At 47.0% G+C, this 22,392-nt stretch overlaps 1 protein-coding gene across 4 annotated transcripts in view; it reads right to left on the bottom strand.

Annotated features, from left to right (window-relative positions):
- The window catches only part of DPF3 (double PHD fingers 3), a 243,197-nt gene extending 231,250 nt beyond the window's left edge, over nucleotides 1–11,947 (bottom strand). For all 4 annotated transcript variants that reach the window (XR_011532874.1, XR_011532873.1, XM_008523767.2 and 1 more), the window contains exon 1: nucleotides 11,863–11,947. Coding sequence is in view for 2 of the 4 variants with exons in the window: in XM_008523767.2 (XP_008521989.1) it covers nucleotides 11,863–11,894 (32 nt within the window). In the remaining 2 variants the exon portion in view is untranslated. The remainder of the gene's footprint in view (nucleotides 1–11,862) is intronic.
- Nucleotides 11,948–22,392: the final 10,445 nt, after the last annotated feature.

Here is a 22,392-nt window from a genome sequence, read left to right on the forward strand (position 1 = left end):
CACCCTAGGGAGCAGGCACAGGAACAGGGCACTGACGGTTGAGGGAGAAGGCAGCCTCAGGGAGAGAAGGCAGCTGGTGCCCTGCACATCCTCTTTCAAACTGTTAACAGGTAAGCCTTTCCTCACAGGTTTCTGCTCCAAAGACCTAATTACCAAAACCACTATCACGTTGTGGTAAACCAACGCCTGAGCCCTGCAAGTTACTCCATCGGCACATCCCTAACAGCGGTCTACAGCACCCGACTTATTTTCTTTGCACTGCAATTACTCTTCCAAGCAGTTCCTGAGCAGATCCTAGCCATATCTAAAGATGCATAAAGTGGCACAAAGATTTGACTTCACCTGCGTCCAGCTCTGCCCCCAAAGTCACCATTCCTGCAACAGCTCCACTGACCTATGTGGGCAAGATGACAGACCCCAGACACAGCTAACTGGTAACCCAGGGAGCAGTTTTTCTCCAACTCTCCCAGGCGACTCGCTCCCTTCCAGAGGCAGCAAGCACAAAAGAGGCAAAGAGCTCTAACCCTCTAAAATCCAGATCTTTTTTTTTTAATGAAAAGCTTAGAAACTCCTTCAGCTAAGAATCAGGTGAGACTGGGATTCCTAAGACAAACCATTGCACCAGCCAGCAGTGAGTGGAGTCTCTCCCTGCGCAGATGGTAGAAAGCTTGGGCCTTCTTTGGAACCCATCACCTCTTCTGCTGAAAAGTCTTGGGGACCAGGGGAGAAAGGGCAAATAAATAGATCAGTCTGGAAGCGATTCAGGAAGAACAAATGCTTAAGTCAAACAACAACAAATAAGGCGGATATAAATCCAGATAAAATATTAAAATCATTAAAGGGCTGCTGCTCCCTGAAGATTGGGAAAAATGAAGAGAGTTAATTAAAAGCAATCTCCATGCACTGCTGAGCCAGCCGGCCCTGATAAATCAACAGCTGGGGCTGTGTGGAGGGCAGTCCAGGGGCTTCAGGAGGCGGGGCTGGCCAGGGAGGGGGGCACCGCAGAGATGGCAGTGACGTCAAATGGAACACCATGACTTAAGTTTTGTGTTTTATTAAATATTTGATGACCACTGAATAAAGTTGTTCTTCCGAGGGGGAGAAAATAATCAGTGAACGAAGAGGAAGGAAGATCAGGATGAAGAGGTCTTGTTTGTTTCGTTCAAAATATCTTGGGGACTGTGATGTCAGCATCTCTGATCTTGCCCCAAATGCAGAGGCTTTTGGTTTTTTCTCTCTACCTGATCTTGCCCGGGTAGATGCATCTTCTCAGATCGCTCTACAAACCCCTGGGTTATGCTCATCTTGGGGGCTGAGGGAGGTGGTGCAAAGTCAGGGAAAGGCACAAAGAGGAAGAGGAGAAAGAAAGACCTTCAAAATTCTCGCTGCTTATCCCAGCCAGACTTTTAGCACAAAACTAAAAGGTCAGCAGAAATGGTGGGAACTTTTCTTTTCCTTGCTTGCTTTCTCCCCCGCCCCCCTTTTCTTTCCCTACTTCCTCCCTTCCCCCTTTTTTCGGCAGTCAGATAAAGTTTTTGTTTTTCTTTTCAAACAAAAAACAGCTCAGAATATTCGGGCCCAATGTCAGTAAAAAAAAAAAAAAAAACTAGTAATTTTAGAAGTGTTATACTAAAACTTCTATTTCTTCTCTATTCTAAGGGATCCCTCCAGTTCTAAGAGATGGAAATATAATCAAGAGAAATGATTGGGGGAAAGTGTTTTTTTCTCCTCCATAGAATTGGGATTGGAAGGGGAGTGTGTGCATGGGGAAACATAAGGAATTATGCATTTGGATATGCATTTTAATTAGGTGGACAGAAGCAGCCGCCTGTTAATTTTTCTTGCTTGTTTCCACTTAGCATTCATCACAGGCAGAACCACCATAGAGCGCTCCCACGATAATAGATGGTTCTGCATTGGCTAAGTCCTCGGGGAAAATAATTAGCAGGAGAGAATATATTCTCTCCACTCCCACTACCCCATCCACCGTGCCCTCCCCCCAGCCCCAGCACCACATTGCCTCCCCTTCCCCCGCCTCCCACCCCCAACCACAGTGGTTTCCCCAGGAGAAGCCTAGGGGAGCAGTCAGCCTCCTGGTTTACAAGGGCTTACCTTGCCCCGCAAAGAACAGGGGTCTGGAAGGAGAAACAGACAGACTGGAGGCCTTCCTTGGAGTGGACACTCCCACATGCAGGAAGGAAGGTTACTAGGCTGCTCAGTTCTGAGGGACAGGCTGGCAATCAGTGCTGGCCCAGATAGGATGAAGAAAGCTCTGAAGAGGGCGAGACAGTTCTCATTGAGCTCGACTGGCAGCAAAGACACACACAAGAGTCCTTAGTGGAGGATAATGGCAGGCGGGGTGACGTTTTCACTTAATTTGCTTTTATAAAGTAAAGGAATGTTGTAGTTTTCGCAGCAAGCCTGAATCTGAAGCATTCCCATGGCTGGCAACCAGGACGTGGCTATGAGATTTCAGATCTGACTCTGCCACAGTGCTCTCCATAGTCTACTTTTGTATAAAGAATCAATCCTTGCCGCTGATTTCCTGTGTCAACAGCATCCCCTCCTTGTTCATTAGCAGGTTTAAGCTCCAGCCCTGGCTTTCACCTCTTCTCTCTCTCTCTCTCTCTCTCTCGATCTCTCTCTCTCTCTCTCTCTCTTATGGAGTCTTCTTGATAGGAGGCGGAGTCAGAGACTGGATGATGACTGAAGCCCAAGTTCCAGGAAAGTGCTCCCCTCTGCCCGCCAGCTCCTGCCTCCTCTGACTTTGAGGGTGGACTCAGCCCAGGGCCAACAATGGGAAATGAAACGAGGCCTTCCCCTGAGCTCTTATTCTCACCTATTTCAAACCCAGACTACGGGAAAATCCCACTGAGATCCCAGGGCTATTTACACACAGCTGGATGAGTGGGCTTTGCATTTCCTAGGAAACAACGCCAGAATCATTGCCTTTATTTTCGTTTGAATATAGTAATGTTGAATACATGAGATATTGTTGACTCTGAGGAAGCCTCAGGCAGCTCCAGGAAACTTTGTAGTTCTCCTAGTAACACCTCACATTTTTAGTTGACACCTTCTGAAATGTTTTCACATCCACTATATCTTTTGGGCCCCTTGAGGGGTAAGCAGGCCTGGGTGCAGGGAAGAGAGGAGAAAGGAGACAGAGCTCTTCTCACCCTATGCAAAGATAGGCCCGATCTACCAACTCTTGACTTCCAAGCTACCTGTCATCCAAGGTGCTCCCTCGACCCCCTGTTGCCTCCACTCAGCCCAGGAAACCCTCCCTCCAAGACTCACCAGGTAATGACTCCTCCTGCACTCCTGGGGCCTCCCCAAACCCAAACCCTGACCCCACGTGGAGTCCTTGTCCTCAAGGGGAGGGGGGATATGGGGAAGGCAATCCTTGTGGCTGGGGATGAGAGAAGTGAGTCTGGGTTCCTGGCATTTACCCCAAAAAATAATTGTATTCCTACAGGGAAGGGGGGATAAAGAGGCTGAATTCTATGATACTGATATGATCAGTAGTTTTCTGTAAGTTTATAAGGTGGGGGTTGCCCATACTATCTAGAAATGTAGTCCCTGAATTTTAAAGTCTGAAAATGAAGGGAATCTAGGCAGATACCCAAAAGAATTGAAAGCAGGGACTCAAACAGCTACTTATGCCCTGTTCATAACCGCATTATTCACAATAGCCAAAAGGCAGAAGCAATGGAAGTGTCTATCAATGGATGAACGGATAAACAAAGTGTGGCATATACATATAATGGAATATTATTCAGCCATAAAAAGGAAGGAAATTCTGACACATCCTATAACATAGATGAACCTTGGGAATATTATGCTAAACAAAATAAACTAGTCACAAAAGGACAAATAGTGTATGATTCCACTTATATGAGCTACTTAGAATAGACAAATTCATACAGTCAGAAAGGAAAATGATGGGTACCAGGGACTGGAGTTGGGGAATGGGGAGTTATTTAATGGGTATAGAGTTCCTTTTTGGGATAACAAAAAAAATTCCAGAGATGGATAGTATGGATGGTTGCACAACATTATGAATGTACTCAGTGCCACTGAACTGTACACTTAAAAATCATTAAAATGGTACATTTACATGTGATAAATGTTACATATACATGTTATGTATATATTACCACAACTAGAAAAAGAAATTAAGGAATTTCCCTGTCTGCTGGAGTTCAGGCTGTCCTCCCCACCCCACCCCCATTTTGCCTAAATCTCACAATTTAGGCTTCTGTGAATTCTCTGATGGGTTTTGTAATCCCCTCTTCCTTCTTTAGGCTTGTAGAAAACTGCAAAGGGAGCTTTCAACCAAAGGAAAACCTGATAATAATGCCCCCAGAGGCATCTGGGCTGTGCTGCAGGCATGTCACTGAAGAAGAGGCAGTGAATTCCAATTTAGAGACTGCTAATACCCGCATGGGTATGGCCAGCCTGTGGGTCTGCTGGGCACCTCCGTTTTCTCAGCAGTAACACGGGGTACACTAGAGGCAGCTCAGTGAGACATCAGTACAGGTCCAGCTACTTTAGCTTGCTGAACAGCCAGGCCTCTGCAGTGGCCCACATGGAAGCTAAATGAGCAGTTTATTTCCACTTTCATTGGGATGGGTGCCGCGGTGGAGAAGAGGGCAGGTCCAGGGAGATTGTGGATAAGTGAAATCCAGGGGAGCAAAATCTTTTGTTTGGTTCCGATTCTCCCTCCACATAAAGAAAAGAGGAAGAAAAAGACAGATGTTCTCAGCAATTCCAGTCTTTTCCACAACCAGAAAGTTTACCAGAATGCTTCTAAACAGCAATAGGCCAATTAGTCTTCCCACTGCTCTTTCCTCTCTCCATCCTCTGGTTGGAGAGCTAAAGAAAAGGAAAGAATTCAAAAGGGAGAATCAGGGGGCAGGCCCCGTGGCCAAGTGGTTGGGTTCACATGGTCCACTTCGGCAGCCCAGGGTTGCACAGGTTCGGATACTGGGCCTGGACGTGGCACCACTCATCAGGCCATGCTGAGGCACGTCCCACATACCACAACTAGAATGACCCACCACTAAAAATCTACAACTATGTACTGGGGGGCTTTGGGGAGAAGAAGAAGGAAAGAAAAAGAAGATTGGCAATAGATGTTAGCTCAGGTGCCAATCTTTTTAAAAAAAAAAGAGAGAGAGAGAATCAGAAGAAAAGCCCACATTCTACATGGCCCACCACCTGGTCCTCATCCTCAGGCTCTGAGAAGGGAGAGGAAGTTCCATCTCAGTTAGAACCCCAAGTGGTAGCACAACGTGACAAGACTCAACAGCCTCCCAGCATTAATTACTCCTCTTTAGAGCCATACTTTAAAAACAAGGAATTAGGGGCTGGCCCTGTGGCCGACTGGTTAAGTTCGCGTGCTCCGATGCAGGCAGCCCAGTGTTTCATTGGTTTGAATCCTGGGCGGGAACATGGAACTGCTCATCAAACCACGCTGAGGCAGCGTCCCACATACCACAACTAGAAGGACCCACAACGAAGAATATACAACTATGTAACGGGGGGCTTTGGGGAGAAAAAGGATAAAATAAAATGTCGAAAAAAAAAAAACCAAGGAATTATTCGAATTCTGGCCCCTAACTGTCCTCCTTGTCCTAGTTAACCACAGTGAGAGCCACGAAGTTTTGACTTGAAAGGAATTTTGGCAATCAAGTTTCATCACCCTCATCTTAAAGACAAGGAATATGAGTTTCAGAGAAGTTCTGTGTCTAAGATCGCACAGCTAGTTGGCGGGAGGGCTGAGAACAGAGCTCCTCCCTGAGCTTTTTCTCCTCCATCACTCTGAAGTCCTCTTAGCTACACAAGAAATGAACTGGCGAGAAGCGAACCTGGAAGCGAGACAGTTTGAGATAGGGCCACGCTGATGGCAGGTGCAAGTCTGGGGACTGGAAAACCTTTTCTGGTGGAGCTACCAATTGCAGATCACACAAACAGCAGATTTTCGAAGTGCATACCAACAACAACAAAAAACTCATTTCACGGCAACCTGAGATGCCCACAGTCTCTGAATTCGGAGAGGGAGGAGAGGGCGCAAAAGGGGCATTAGATATGGGCCATCACTGCCCCCAGGCTCAGAAGCAAGGCCTGAGTGGTGGAGGACTCAGCGTAGGCTATTTGAACCCCGTTATTAGGAGCTCTGAGCATAATCCCCTCGCCCCTCCCTGCTTCCAAATTTAATCCCTAAATCTTAGCCTCCTCAAGCCTTCTCTCACCACCCCCGGCCCCCACTACTACTATTCACAAACACACAACCCAGAAATTCTCAACACAGTCTGCTCTTCTCCCCTCCCCACCCCCACTCCATCCCCAACACCTCCTAACCACTGCTTTTAAAACTCTGATGCAAATCACAGGCTTCAAAAACCTTCCTTGGTGACAGTTTTATGATGCTAGCTCCATTCATCCATATGGTTTGACAGACTGTGAAACACTAGTAACCGGACCAATAAGAAAAACAAATTACAAAAACACCACAACACCTCATCTCTCCGCAGTCATTCACACAACTAAAGAAAACTTTGGAACTTGCAATAGATCACAATATCAGTCTCTTTTGCTGTTAAACAATCATCTTTTCAGAGTTCCAGACCACACCGTGGTTTTATCCACTCACCTACCCCTCCCCACCCCCACCCCACTCACCACCCGCCCCCTCCCCACCCCCTCTTTATCTTTCCTTGTTAAATACCTACATATTTAAAGGCTATTTAAAGCTAGAGTGATGCTTACACAGACTCCTGCTGGAAAACCATGGCTGGGCAGAAACTCTCACTGGTTGTGGTATTTCTTTGGCCAGGGGCTTGCCACATTTGGCTACATTTCTGTCTTATAGTGACTTTCAGAACACTCAAAAACCACAAAAGTTACTTTGCAGAGATTGGGATAATAAACAGGCCTGGATTCTGGTGCCTTTTTATGACCCAGCCCCCAACCACTACAATCAGCATGGCTGCACTTCAAAAACTGAAGCCTCAGCCTCAGTTTCCATTCTGTTTCTGGTGCATGCTCAAAACAAAGCATGCTGACTGTGGCATTTTATTTTGTACATTGATCTGAGCAGATGGCTCTGAAACAGCTTTAGACATTATAGTCTTTCTCAGATGTATCCAGATTCCAGCTACCTGCATGATTCCAAAAAGACAGAGGAAGATTAGAACTCTCTAATTAAGTTGCCTCTGAATTCCAGCCCACCTTATGGATCCGAGCAGCTCCCACTCCACTGGCGATCTCTGGAAGTCTCCCAGGTGGTCCACAGGCTGGGCTATGTTCAGAGGCTTACCCTGTGACAATGACTCCTCTTGGGTTCTGGCAGAAATTAATATCCTTTATGGGTATTTCGTCAAAACCAGACATTCTTCCCGCTGAAAAATAATGTGTGCTAATGAAGTTTGGAGAATTTAGAGCTTTTTTCCAGTGGCAACCAGAAGCAGATGGAGAAGGTGCTTCTTAGGCATCTGTTGGCTTAAAATGTCTGAGGGTCCTTTTTCATAAGGGGCTAAAATAATGTCCATAAAAGGCAGCAAGTTCACAAAGTCTCAACCCCAACGTTCCCCACTTAGTACCTACCCACACTCCCCCACCCCAACAGAAAGAGCTTAGGGGAGATTAGAACTAGGAATGTGTCCCCCCACCCTCTCCTCTCGGATATCTAAACTGAGTGCCACAGCAAAAGTGAGGTCTGGCGTCTAAGTGGCAACAATTGCACAACTTTCACAGACACAAATCCACTTTAGATTAGACTACACTGTATCCAGATCAGAGAATGCATAAAGAGATGAAGACTTGCAGTCCATCACACACACCGCCTGCTGTTTGACCTTGGCTGAGTACGCATATGTACCTGTCCGAGAGTTGTGTCCTTAACAATAAAACGGACATATAAACACATACTTCCAAGCAAGGGAAATTCCTTACAAAAGAAAGTTTCAATACAATTATGTACATGTATGTTCACAGTTATAAGCATGACAAAATAATTTACTGGTCTCATTCTTTATAAACAGGTACTTGAGGTAAATCTCCGTTGGTTTATATGGAATAATTAATATCAGTAATTCTTTTCTAAGCGGGCAGTTATAATAATAGATACACATGTACATAATCAAGTCTGGCAGAAGGTGGCAGACATTCCCAGTTAAGTGCATACAAACCAGGGTTTTGATAACTTAATAAAAGAGTAAGTTGTTTAAAGTGTTGATAGCAGATTTGGGGGGGGGGGTGGATTACCCGAATTAGAATATCAAGTAAGATTAGAATTTATATTAAAAGACTTATGTTTCCTAGGTATGCAGAAATCAACCAGAATACAACTATGTTACTTGACTGACATACACAGACCTTTATCAAATCCGTATTTATGTTACCTACATGTGTTTACTTCACCATATAGCCCTTATCTTGCTTGTATGTGTAAGATTTGAGGGTGACTCATCACACATCTAGGCTCAGACAATGTAGCTGCTAAATTAAATAATGTGTAATACCCATTTACACATCGTACCTGACCATCGATGCTTTTAAATTTTATTTCTCCAGATGTGACTGCTTGGTTGTGGGGCCACCTGCCGTGTCCCCTTTGTGATCTGATCAGTCCAGGCAGCTCCTGTTTCTGCCTCTAACACCCTGTTGGGCAGTAATAAGATGTTAAAGGCGACAACAGAGAGAGAAGCCAAGCTGTCAGCTTCAGAGAGGAAGGGGGTGAAGGGTACAAGGAGGAGGAACAAGAAAGGGAGTTGAGGGGAGATCAAAGACAGGCAGGAAGAAAGCCAAACTGCTGAGAGAGGAGATGTGGCTCCAGGAGCTTGGGGCCCTAAGGAAGACCCCAAAGCAATGAGATTCAAATTGCGCCATCCAGTTACCTAAGGTATTGAATTATAGAGTGTCCCACGCGGAAAAAGCTAGTATAATGAAAAATGGTCCCTACTCAGGGTAGGCAGAGCCCTACAGAGGTGTTGCCTAAAACCTCAGCTTGTTTCTTCCCAGCACATCACCTACCACCACTTTATCCCCTAAGCCTAAAGGAAACCTTTGTGCAACCAGGGGGCAACCGTGGCGTTGGCCTTTTTTTTTTTTTTTTTTTTTTTTTGGAGGGGAGGGAGAGACTCCCAACGCACACAGAGAAAATGCTAATGTCGTTCAGCTCCGTTTCATTGTCAGGAGGGACACAGGAGGATAAAAACAGAGCTCTCCAAACCGTTCTCCCTGCTTCCCTCCTCCCAACACCACCACCCATCCCTCGAGCTTGATGCGTCTCTGAGCTTTGTTCTAATTTATCCCATGCATAATTTATTCATATGTGTATTGTTTCCTGATCAGCAACTTTTAAAAACAAATTAAATATATAAGATGTTTTATTAAACAAGTTGCTTTTTAAAAATAAAGGCAGGTGGTGTAGGTCTCCCAGTAACAACGTGTGCGCTCCTGGGTTAGGAGTTTAAAAACCGTCCAAGGTGCAGGAGGCCCGGCTGGGGGGGGAGGGGGGGTCGGGGTGGAGAGCGGGGGAAGGTATTGTTTACACCCGCTCTCCCCCAGGGAAAGGGTTTGAGATGCAAAAAGGAGCCGCTAATTATAAACGACCACTCAACTCCCACCTAGAAAAAGCAGGCGGGGGGGTTGTGTTGTGTGTGTGCTAGCGTGTGTGGCGACACAGAATTACAAATACATCGCGTCGCAACTGTTTCTAATTATACAAAGTACAAGTATAATAATTCAGAACTAATTTCAATAACCAACCCGCTTCTCCGTCCCTTCCCCCACCTCTAGCCCCTCCCCATCCCAAACACACACGCACACAGAGACACCCTCCCCAAACACGCACCTTCCTGCGGCCGAAAAAACAAAAACAAAAACTGGAGCGAGCAGGGTAACCCTGGAGCGTAGAGAGATTGCGCCCGCCCGCGCGTGAGCGGGCTCCAGGGTGACAAGGTACCGCTTTCCCAGCAGGAAACAAACCCGGCGCACATGTGAAATAGATTTCTCTAACTTGAGTTTACCAGGTGGCATCAGCCCGGCTATGTGATTTTGGCTGGAAATGAGGGGACTGAAAATCAGCTTTGGGTTCTGTAGAAACTCACAGCATCAGCGATGTGGCAGCGCAGCGACAGGCAGCGAGGATGCGGTGAAGTTACGCCTATTTATTCTGCCATAAAACATTTTCTTTCTGGGGCGAAACACTGGCGTTCAAGTGCAGTGTATCCGAGCTTCCGAGCGAGAACTGGAGCCAGGAGCTGCTCTCTGATCAGCCTCAGCTTCCAATGTCCTCTTAACGGCAGCTTTAATATATATATTAAAAACTCCGAGACTTGCGACATCCCTACCCTTTTCCTTACTACTGATGGGAGATAAGCTAATGCAAACACGCCCGATTCTCCCCGCTTGTTCCTTCGAATTAGGAACCCCCCTGCCGCCCCCCGATGCGAACCTGGTTTTCAACTCCAGGAGGAGCCGGGGATGCGGACGCGGATGGGCTGAGGTGAAAGAACCTGGGTTGGCACCTGCCATGCGCCCGCGAGAATTCAGCACGAAACGCCCCCCATCCGCGCCTCCCCCTCCCCTCGCCCGCGGCTTCCAGCCCAGCCGAGAAGTCCTGACCCCAGGGGCGCAGACCCCCACCCACGCCGCGCCGCGATCTGGAGGGAGCTCCCCTCTGCGATCATCTCCGCCAAGAGCACCCCCTTTGGAGCGCCGCTCGTTCTCCAAAGCCACCCCCGGCTCCGCGATCGCGAGCGGACTTGGCGGCTTAACAGTTCCACCGACTGGAAGGAAGGAAGGAAGGACGCCAGGATGAAAAGGAGGAGGAAGGGAGGAAGGCAGGAATTGGCTGTCGGACCCGCGGACTGGCCCCCGCGAGTCCTCGCCCAGCCCGCCCCCCTCCGTCCCGGATCCGGGCGTCCGCTCAAAGTCTCCCGGCGGCGGCCAGAGGCACCTGCCCCTCGCGCTGGCCCGGAGCAGACGCCGCGGGCTCGGGCGGAGAGCCCCAAGCTGCGTCCCCGCCCGCCTCGGCTTTTCACCCAGAGGAAGCGAGAACACCATTCATGAGACCTGCAGCTTCCCTGCCTCCAGATCAACCCCAAGTTAACCCGAGTGGTTAATTTACTACAGCCAATTCGCCCACAAACACGCGCAGACACACCGGCGACCGCCCGGAGCGCCGTCACGCTCCGGGGGCTGCCCCGGCAGGAAAGCCCCGGGCAACCACCTGGGCCCCAGGGCTCCTGGGACCCGCTGCTCCCCAGGCGGTCCTCGCAACTCCGGAAGGTTTGCACAAACTCCCCGCGAGCGATCGGAAGGCGGAGAGCGCCCTGCAAACTCCGGAGCTGCCGCGGTCCGCTCGCCCCGGCGGACTGAGCGGCGGGGCGGGGGCCGCGGGCTCCGGAGGCGCGGGGCTCAGCCAAGTGCACCCGCGCGGTCCCCGGCCCGGCGCTCGGCCCCCCGCTCGGCCGCCCCCCGCGCCGCGCTCGCCGCCCGGCCAGGCCGGGCACTCGGGGGACCGTGCCGTCCCCGAGCTGCCCGCGACCCCCGGAGCTGGAGAGCGCTGGAGCGCCTGGCTCCCCTGCGGGTATCCCCCGTCTCTCCGTCCGCCAATTAAGCAGAACGCAATTGTAACAATTTTCTTCGTGTTAATTGCATCTCCTGACATTTCTGCGCGTTGGGGGAAAAAAAAAAAGATGAAGAAGTAAGAGCTGAAAGAAAAGCGAGAAGCCCCGCCGCGGCTGCAGGCGCCCGCGAGCGCGGTGCATTGGCAGCGCTCGGCACGCAGAAGGCGCCTTTTTTTTCATATTGAAACCACGCGGAATATGTACATTTTTTAGTCTTACTTACGCTTTCAGGGGGTTGTGAATGACAGTCGCCATTTTGCTACAATGTAACAGAATATTGTCTGTCTCAGAGTTCTAAAGGTTCGCTCAGGGGAAGCGGCGAGCCAATCAGAGCACGGGATACCGGCCCGCCGGCCAATCGGCGCGGCTGGTCGCCAGGTGGGCGGGGCCTGCACGGTGGTAGTTATTAGGGGAGCTGTCAAAGCCCAGAGGTCACTCCCTTTTGTAGAGCCCGAGAGCGAGCAGGTCTTAAAGGGGCAGTACCGTGCGAGCGGCTCCTTTTCGGATTGGGGAACGTGGAGACGCACGGGAGAGTATTCTAGTTTGGTTTGAGTCCCTGCTTTCTAAATAACTGCAGAGAGTTTGCGCTCCTGGACAGAAATATTTAAGTATTGCCAACAAACCACCGAACCCCCATTCATTAGCTTTTAGTTTTGCTGTTACATTTTTAATCCCGCAAAGGGCAAATTCCCTTATTCCCATGCAAAAGTTGGAAGGCTGCCGTTTCGTCTAACAAATTACTACACGTGTCCTGCCGTTTCTGCTAATGCTCTGGGTCCTGCGGCTTGTTCATATTCTCATTCCCAACGTGTTTTCTTTATCTCGGCCACCTACCTCTCTCGGTTTCTTGGAACTGCCGCCGCTGTTCCTGGCGACTCCAGGACAGCAACTCCCCTCCCCCTGGAATGTCTCAATGTCAGGCTCGCTCCCTCCCGCAGCCACAGCTTTTCGTTACGTAATGCGCGGTGGTCACTCTGCGCGGTTCGCCACTACCACCTCTTCTGTTCTACGGACACACCAGAAACTTCGGAAATGATCAGATTCCGACCGACTGGGGAGCCAAAGGGGGACCTGGCGCTCTGGCCTTTGGGCTTAGGGGTAGGTGAGGTTTAAGAAAACTTTTGGAAACGCTTTCTGCTACTATCAAAGCGAGTAACTAAACAGAAGTTGTAGAACCTAGACTGGGTGTTGCCAGAGTCTCTTTCCGGGAGTAGCACACGCGATTCTGGCGTCACCTCTCACTACTGAGATAGAAGGTGAAAAGAATTTGCTCCTGAATAATCCAGTGTGGCCCGAGCGTTCAGAGTCTGGCTGCCTCAAGTCAGTGTGAGCTCCTCACTGACAAGCCCCAGACAAAATTTGGAAACTTCTGCGAAGCCAGGCTTCCACTGGGCAGCCGGGCAGCTCCGGGCGGATGAAATCGCACTAAATCATGAATAGCGGCCTCGTTAGCATACGGGAATCTGGCTAGCATCCCAAAGTTGTTTAATCAGGTCAAATAGCTAAGATAGTGGGGGAGGGGTGAAAGGGAGGAGAGGAGATGCCAAATTGCCACTTCTTCAAAGCTGTGCCCTCTCACTTCCTTCCTCAGCGCTCCTCTCAAGGCAATGAATAAAATAAATAAAATTTTTTAAAAGTTCCAGAACTTTCAGAGTTCAACTCCATACCTGTTAGAGTTACAGATAAACAATACAGGGCTGAATCAGTACGTCTGTAATACACTTGAAGTTTGTGACCCCTTCTTTCTGCCTAGTTAATAGCAGAGGCAAGTTCTAGAGATTGCTTGCTCATGTCTTTGCACAGCATCCTGCAGTCTGAAAAAAGTTATCCACTTTTCTAAAATCAAAATTGGAAAAATATCTTCCTCATGAATTTGTCATTGGTTCAAAAGCTAGTACCTTGCCTGGGATGGGCCCTGACAACATTAAAAAGCAAGCACTATATTCTGACACATAAGTATGAGTTTGAAGTATCAGTCAGAACTCTCAACAACCTCCTTGAGATAGCAAAAGCACAGCAATTCAGATTGGAAAACAACAGCATATTTTAATATCCGGAGCTTGATAAAGGAAGTAGGAAATGCAGAGCCTGCCCTGAACAAGGCTTGCAATTTACTAGGAGCAGGGAAAAGAAATTTATATTACATATTCAAGAGAAGTGTATATACTCTAAGCAAGTATGATCGTTTATTGAATTAAGGCCCAGATGCAGAAACCAGCATAATTCCTAACTGTCTGGCACGCCTGAAAAGGGCACACCAGATCTGTCTTCACTTTGAGAAATTTTAATCCAGAACTTAAACATTTGTTACATTTTACAATGACTGAATTGAAAAAATAATCAGTTAAAGATAGGGTTTTTTTTTTTTAAGTAGGATAGCCTTGCTTTTTATAACCTAGTGGGATGTCATTTTAGCCTTATCCATATAGGTGTGACTTCTAAATGAACAGGATTGTGAATTTACCTTTTGCCAGTTCTAAGACCTGTAAGAGGTATTATTTTAGCTTTAGTTTTTATACCCTCGAAAAAGATTTTGCTACAGTGAGGCAGGTTCTATCTGTCGATTTGCAGATGGCCTGACTGTTTTGCAATAAGGCCAAACTTTGCAAACAGGTCTTAAAATGTACCAGGCCCACCCCACAAAAAGGCACATATTTTTTTGCCAGAATGCTCAAAAGGAAGGAGGCTGAGAGTAGATGTGTTTAAAGGAGACAGGAACTTTGAACAGTTTGGGAAAATGTTAAATTTTACATTAATTTTGCAAAGAAGTGCTGTCTATGGTTCACAGCGTGAGCTCTGACAGCCACCTGCCTGATGTCACCACTTGTCAGCTGGGTCATCTTGGGCGAGTTTACTTAGCAACTCGAATGTCTCGGTTTCCTCATCTGACAAAAGGCAATAATCAGAGAACTAGGATCATATGGCTCTTTCCAGGGCTGGATGAGATAACACATGCCAAGGGTCTAGCCAGTAGCAAGCTCTCAACACGTGTTGATTATTGTTTTTTGTACAGATATTCAATTCTTTCCTGTTGGCATAAGGAATGTAGGAGATCTGAACAAAATGATGTATTGAAAAGTGACATTGCCCATCAAGTTTAGTTTTGTTTTTTTTTTTAAAGATTTTATTATTTTTTTCCTTTTTCTCCCCAAAGCCCCCGGTACATAGTTGTATATTCTTCGTTGTGGGTCCTTCTAGTTGTGGCATGTGGGACGCTGCCTCAGCGTGGTTTGATGAGCAGTGCCATGTCCGCACCCAGGATTCGAACCAAGGAAACACTGGGCGGCCTGCAGCGGAGTGCGCGAACTTAACCACTCGGCCACGGGGCCAGCCCCAAGTTTAGTTTTTTAAACTCATTAAACCAAGAAGAGTGAGCAAAGAACAACTTTGCTGAGAACAAAATAATAAATGACTGTTTCAGTTAGGGGGTCATAGAACTACTTAAACCCCAGAAATGTCCTCTTGCTGTTTATGATATCAAGACACTTTTAAAATCCCATCTCTAAAGCTCTATAGATGTTCATATATTTGAATACACTCCATCCCTCCCCATCACCTTGATCTCGAGTTTGCTGGTTAGGTAGCTTAATTTGGAGGGCCGAGTGGGCCCAGAGCAACCACTTCCCCACCCCACCAAGAGAGTCCAGAGCCAGGCCGTCCAATATGGGAGCCATGAGTCACACGTGCCTACTAAGCATTTGAATTGTGGCTAGTCCGAATCAAGATGTGCTATAAGTGTAAAATACACACTGGATTTCATAGACTTAGTATAAAAAAGAATGTAAAATATCTCATTAATAATTTTCTTATTGATTACGTGTTGAAATGACAGTATTTTGAATTTAAATGACAACACCGGATTCAATTAAAAAAATGTTATTAAAACTAATTTTACCTGTTTCTTTTTACTTTTTTTAATGCAGCTACTAGGAAATTTAAAGTTACTCAGGGGGTTTGTGTTGCATTTCTATTGTATGACATTGCTCAAGACTGTGTGTGTGATGAGAGAAAAGGGTGAAGCCTTTCTCACTCATGTTAATCCATCCTGTGTCGCCTTCTCAAATTCAACCTTGACATCAGTAAGCAAAACTCTCTGGTCCAACTCAAGCCTGTGTTTAACGCCACCCATCCAAAGGAACATTAGATGGGTGACTAAGGACCCCAGTGTCTGAACCACAAAGGGCACCCAAATCTATTTTCTCTTAAAAAATTTGAAGACTGTTCCAGCAGACAATGAGTCAAAGCTATGAGAAGATGCCCACCCAGAAGCAGGGAAGAATGGCATTTCTGTAACAACTGTCAACCTTTCCAGCTGACTTTGTTAAGCCACATAGAAATAAGAGAGAGAAGGGAAGAAGATGCAGAACTCACAAACAGCCGAAGAGTTCCTTTGAAAGAGGAAGTGTGCCCCAAAAGCCATCCAAAATGAATGCAGTTCCTGGCGGGCTCTGGGAGCTGAAGGAGTTTGAAGTCCTGTGGGTATTTAAAAAACGAGGACAAGCTCCCCCACAATCCCTCCATTCATCCACAGAACAATGAGTCACGGCCTTGCAGCTGGTCGGCCATGCTGGTTCCCTGAGATCCACAACCAGCTTTGGTATCTTCTAGGCACTGAGCTGAAGAGCGGGCACCAAACCTGCCATCTGGTTTTCTCCCTTCTTGGGGATGTGGGTGGAGGGGTTCTTACTCTCTTCACAAAATGTCAAAGCATAGAAAAAAAATCAAAGTCTGGGTACGGGAGATGCTCCTAGGACCAGACCTCTGAAACCTCTTGTTTCAGGGTAGAATCGAATAAAAACCAACGCTCGCTGCTTCCCGCTACCTCAGTTCATTCATTCAGTCGTCCATTGAAGGCTTTCTGTGACGGAGGCATTGTACTGGGCACAGGTGGTGAAATAAAAACAAACCAGACATGGAAACAACGCTCAAAAAGCAATTCCCATCCATCTGGAGAGAGAATAAAGATTGTAGGCCCACCCCCACAAGCAAGCAGCGTATTTACTTGATGTGACTTAAAGGGAAAAGTGGCCTGCCCAGCCAGTCTCTCCTTTCCCTGGCATGGTGCCCGTAATCCAATGGATGCATCCTTGGGTTTTACTGAGTGCCTTCACTCCTTTGGGTTTTCAAGGTTTTATGGTATCGAGATTTTGACAAATTGGTATAAAACAAGGGAGAAATGATATATGTGAAGGAACCTCCGTGGAGGAAGCAAGTACCTCTCACGTTATGGGAGGGAAAGGCTTCATGGAGAAGGGCACATTTAATTTGGGCCTTGGTTGGGTCGATTTCAGAAATGAGCCAAGGGTTGAAAGGACTTTCAGACCCAAAACACAATCTAAGAACAGCTAACTCTTACAGAAAATACTTGTAGGTTCCCTACCCTGTGCTGCCATGCCCCCTTTCTGCTGGGCCTTGTGGCATAGAGAAACCTAAGACAGTCCCCACCTTTAAAGGACTCATTTGAAGGGGGGGGGGGGGAGCAGGAGGTGACAATGCAGAGCAATGTGGCTGAGGAACAGAGAACACTGTGGGGTTGGACGAGACACAGCAACCAGACAGGGAGGCCAGGGTTGTCTTCTTAGAAGAGACGATGCCTGAGCTGAGTGCCAAATGACCTGTAGGAGGAAAGATGTCCCTGCAGAGGTGGCAGCACATATAAAGTCTTTGGGGAAGTGAGAGAGGGCATTATGATTTCAAGGGCTCCCTCTGGTAGGAAGGTAGTTGCAGGGTGACCAGTGAGACAGAAAAAGCTGGAGAGACAAGGAGGGGGTGCCAAAGCTAAGAGATGTGGAGTTTCATCCGGAAGGCAATCAGGCAACACTGAAACATTTTCAGCTGGGGGTGCAAATGAAGGGGCTGCCTTTTAGAAAGCTCATTTCAGCAGCCGCATGACCGTGGGTGGGAGAGAGGCCAAACCGGGGGTCTGGGAATCTGCTGTGGGCTCCGGCGTCTGGGTGAAGATAAGGGGCAGAATCAGTGATTTCTAAGGAAGTAGACCCTGCAGGACTTGGAGGCGAACTTGTAGTGGGCTTGAGGGAGACGGGAGGGGCCTAGGATGATGCCAGGTTTCTGGATCCTGGAAATGACATCAGTTGGCTCCACTTAACTAGAGAAACATGAAGTCAAGGCCGATGCCTGGAGGCTGGAGGCCAGTGAAGCCCTAGGACATTCTATTGAGGGAGAGCGCTGGCCTTACTGGAAGACCTTAATCCCCCATCCCCCAACCTCCCCCAATGTTGCTATAAATCTCTTCTTCTGGGGGAGCAGTGACCTAGGCTGGGGTTCTCTTAAGTCCTCCTCCTCTGGCTTTTCCTTTCTCTAGCGGCTCCACCTTCCCGCTAATCCCCACCCTTTCACTCAGGGCGCGCTCAGAATCGGCTTAAAGGAGTCTCCCTTCTGGGTAGTTGAGTCTAAAGAGTGGATTCTAGGACACCCCCAAAACCTTCACAAGGAAGGGATCAAGACTTCACGAGATACACGGTACACACTCACACAGGCACGCAGCAGCAGTGGCTTGATTAGAATCTCAGGCACCAGGAAAGGCAGCGGAGGGGATATTTTTATACAGGAGCTTTCTCCACTCAAATCACACGGAGTAATCACAGCCCGCCCTGAGGAGGGGCCCCAGCCCGTCTCCTCCCTCACTAATGCCAGACAATCACAAGTGGGCCTCTCTTTGTCTTCCTGATAGAGCCACTGGTTAGAGAGCGCTCGCCGTGTCTGTCTTTTAAAGATAGCTAACTCCTCTCTCTGATGCCCTCCTCCACCTGCCAAGTCCGAATTTTCCAAGTCCTCCCTAGGCCCATCCACGTGGACACCATATCTGACATCCTGGATCAAAGCCACTGGCAAGGTCCTCCTGCAGAGAGGGCCAGAATGGAGCAGAGAAAAAAAAACCTTCGACCATTACCACCATGGGGAGTAACCATGTTGGGACCAAGACATAAATGAACCAATTTCCCTTAAGACTGTATGCACGTATAAAGAAATAAATTCACCCCCTTGGCCATTTCCTGCATAAAGAAACTTCTTCCCATCTGCAAAAGTGGCTGCCCCGAGAGCCCCCAAAGAGCGCCTTCTGCAGGGTACAGCTTTAAGTGTGGTGACGTCTGAGGCACCTGTCTCCCTCACTCACGCCATTGACATGACCTCAGGCTCTACCCTGTCATTAGGCAGGACTCATCCAGGAGAAGTCTGAGAGCCAAGCGCGGGAGAGCGTGTTGCGTCTGGTGGTTCTGCAGATATTTACACCACCATATAAAAATAGGTGTTCTCACAAGCAGGAGAGATGGACAGAAGCCACAGGACCTAAAATGTCCCACACTCTGGCAAAGAGGGGGACAGAGGCCTGTTGAATTACGGCACATGTTTTCTATTCTCTGACAGCTCTCGGCGATGAACTCCGGCCTGCATAGCTACAAAAGGACCTCAGTTCCATGTTTACTCTACTCAAGAGGAAAAAGGAAGGTGAGAAAATGCTCCTGAAGTCCACAGAGGACCCCATGCATTTTCAATGCATCAAAGCCAACAAGGGCAGCCAGCCTGAGGATAACTTTCTCCAATGCAGCATTGGATTCTGGGACAGAAGCAGAGTCCAGAGGGTCCTGAACCCCAGAGAAAATAATGATAGAGGAATCGAGCAGGGGAAATGAGTGAGGTGGGGCTGACTAGGAGAAGAGACAAAACGGAAGCAATTGGTTCTGGTAAAGAAAAAAAGCAAAATTCCAATGAAATGGGATTATTAAGGTCTAGGCAAGAAATGAAATTTATTTTGGTACCTGGATTCCCAAAGTCACCAAATATTCTCCATTCTCATCGATCAACTTATTTTATCCCTGCACAATAGACAAAAATTTGTTTAGTTGCCATGTCGTAAGAATTAAAACTGAATGACCATTCTGAAAACCAAGGCTGTTTTCTGGACATAAGAGGGCTCACTAACAATGACCCTGGAAGCCATTGTGTTTCGAGAAAGGCTTTTTATAAAGCTGATATTAAATATTTTAATCTTACCTATCTAGTGGCTTGAATTTAAACCTATGCAGATTAAATGGATCTCAAATCAATCACTTACTACTTCTGGCTTTCGCAGAGTTTTATCCATAGCTGTGTTAAAATATTTGTATTTTGGTGCATCTCATTTTCTGTTTCCCTACTCTGCAAGATGTGGAGGGCAGGTGTGGCACCTTTAAATCTCCAGATCCTGGCCCAAGGCCTACTAGACAATCATTGGTAGTTGAGAGAATAAATAAAAGCACAAGTAACTATATCTAGTGATATAAATCCCACCGTATTAAAATAATCTGTACTGGGGCTGGCCCCATGGCGTGCTGGTTGAGTTTGGTATGCTCCACTTCAGTGGCCCGAGTTTATGGGTTTGGTTCCCGGGTGTGGACCTACACCACTTGTCAGCCATGCTGTGGTAGCAACCCACATACAAAATAGAGGAAGACTGGAACAGATATTAGCTCAGGGTGAATCTTCCTCAACGACAAAAAATAATAATAATCTGTACTTCATACCCAATAAGATGGCAAGAATCAAAAAGTCAAATGACAACAAGAGTTGGTGAGGATGCGGGGAAATCAGAACCCTCATATACTGCTGGTGGGATTGTAAAATGGTCCAGCTGCCCTGGAAAACAGTGTGGTAGTTCTGCAAACAATTAAACATAGGTTACCATATGACCCAGCAATGCCACTCCTAGGTATATATCTTAGAGAAGTGAAAACGTATGTCCACACAGAAACTCGTACATGAATGTTCATAGTAGCATTAGCCAAAAGGTAGAAACACTCAGATGTCCATTATACTGAAGAATGGATAAACAAAAGGTGGTGTATCTGTACAATAAAACGTTATTCAGCCATAGAGAAGAATGGAGTACTGATACACGCTCCAACATGGATGAATCTTGAAAACATTGTGCTATGTGAAAGAAGTCAGTCACAAAAAAAATGATTTCGTTTACACGAGAGTCAAGAATAGGGACATCCATAGAGACAGAAAGTAGATTAGGGCTGGAGGGGCAGGTAGAGGGGAACAGGAGGGTGAGAGCTAAAGGATACAGGGTTTCTTCTTGAGGTGGTGAAGTCCTAAACCGTCTGCGGTGACGGCTGCACACGTCTGCGAATATACTAAAACCCATTCAACTGTACACTTTAAATGGGGGAATTGTATGGTATGTGAATTATATCTCAATAAAGCATTTTTTTTAAATCTCTTCTCATAATAAACACCAGAAGCCCACTAACCCAGAAATTTCTATGGTCATTTTCTCCTTTAGAACTGCATTAGACATGTAGAAAGTGTAGACTATAGGCAGGAATTCAATTTTCAACTTGGTGACTCTATACTCACGTTAGCCTCTTGCTTCCTATCAAGTAACAGAGAGAGAAATCCCTTGCTGTGAAAAGCTTCAAATATTGAAGCTATAAGTATGACCAAACAAATTAGCTCGTTCACAGAGATTCTGAAAGGGCTTTGGATTTCTAGTAAGTCTGTAAAGTCAAATGTAAGTATTTTTAGTCTTGCATATTAGCCGCTCTGGGGTGACTCCTACGGTGAAATCTCATAACACAGGGACTGAACCAAGAACCTGTTTGACTTAATGACCAAAGCTACTCCCATCTCAAGTTTGGTTTCTTTTTCATTTTGAGATATAATGGGGGTGGGAGGAGCGATTTCATCAGAATTGAGGTCCATTTTCATTTTTATATTGTCTTTAGTAGTTTTTTATCATGAATTGTAAATTTTGGTTAAACTTTCATATGGACAAATCAAGGAACGACAGGAATGCTATGCCTGGAAACATCGATGACAGCACTACAGAGCACGGAAGTCTGAGCAAGGAGGGCGGAATAGAAGAAAGCAAAATCGGAATACCTGAGAACTGGAACCTGGCTTTGCTACTCACAAGGTACACAACTGCTGGCGGGTGACTTAATCCTGAGCCTCAGTTTATTCATCCATAAAACGGGGATATTGCTACCAGTGTCTGAGGGTCGTTGGGAGGAATACACGTGATAGTGTAAGTGACACAAAGAAAAGCAACTTGAGAAATACGTCTCCCTTCTCCTTAGATAGAAGGTGGAAGTGCTTATGAGGCACAAAGAAGGGAAAGAACAGAAGATAAGGAAGCGTGGAGTTTGGAGGAGTCAGAGGTTAACAGAATGTGGTCCCCTAAATCAGCTGAAACCAGATAATCCTGGGCCAAATGGGAGGCAGGACTCGCCTGTGTTCAAGGAAAAAAGGCGTTAGACAAAATAGCAAAATGAGAGCCGAATTGGCCTGTTGGTAAATTCCTGGAGTCCGTAAAGGAGTCAGTCCTTTCAAGAATTTGTTTTTGGGGTATCATGGAATTAGATGTGGATGTGGTGGAGGAAAATAGAAGGCGATTAAATGTAATATCCAGGATGTGCAGTTACTAGCAAGTTACTCACTGTTAACAGGGATATTTCAAAAGGCTAGATTTTAGGGAAGAAAGCCTTAATGGAAACCAATGTCTAGGCCAGGTTAGAGTGTCTCACTTTTTGACACCCCTTTAGGAGGAGGATGCAGTGGTGCAACTGGTCCTCACTGAAGAAGTAAAACCAAAGTCTTGAAATGATGCACAGCCCAGGCGCCCAAATTTGTTACTGGCAATTGAGCGCCCTCTAGCGTCAGCGAGTGGGGAAGACACCTTTCAAAAGCCACAAAGTTGGGAAACCCTGCAGGGTTCCAGCCCTAGAAGACACTGCCAAACCTAACAGCG

This window comes from Equus przewalskii, chromosome 25 (assembly GCF_037783145.1).
Source record: "Equus przewalskii isolate Varuska chromosome 25, EquPr2, whole genome shotgun sequence".
Classification (NCBI taxonomy): domain Eukaryota; kingdom Metazoa; phylum Chordata; class Mammalia; order Perissodactyla; family Equidae; genus Equus; species Equus przewalskii.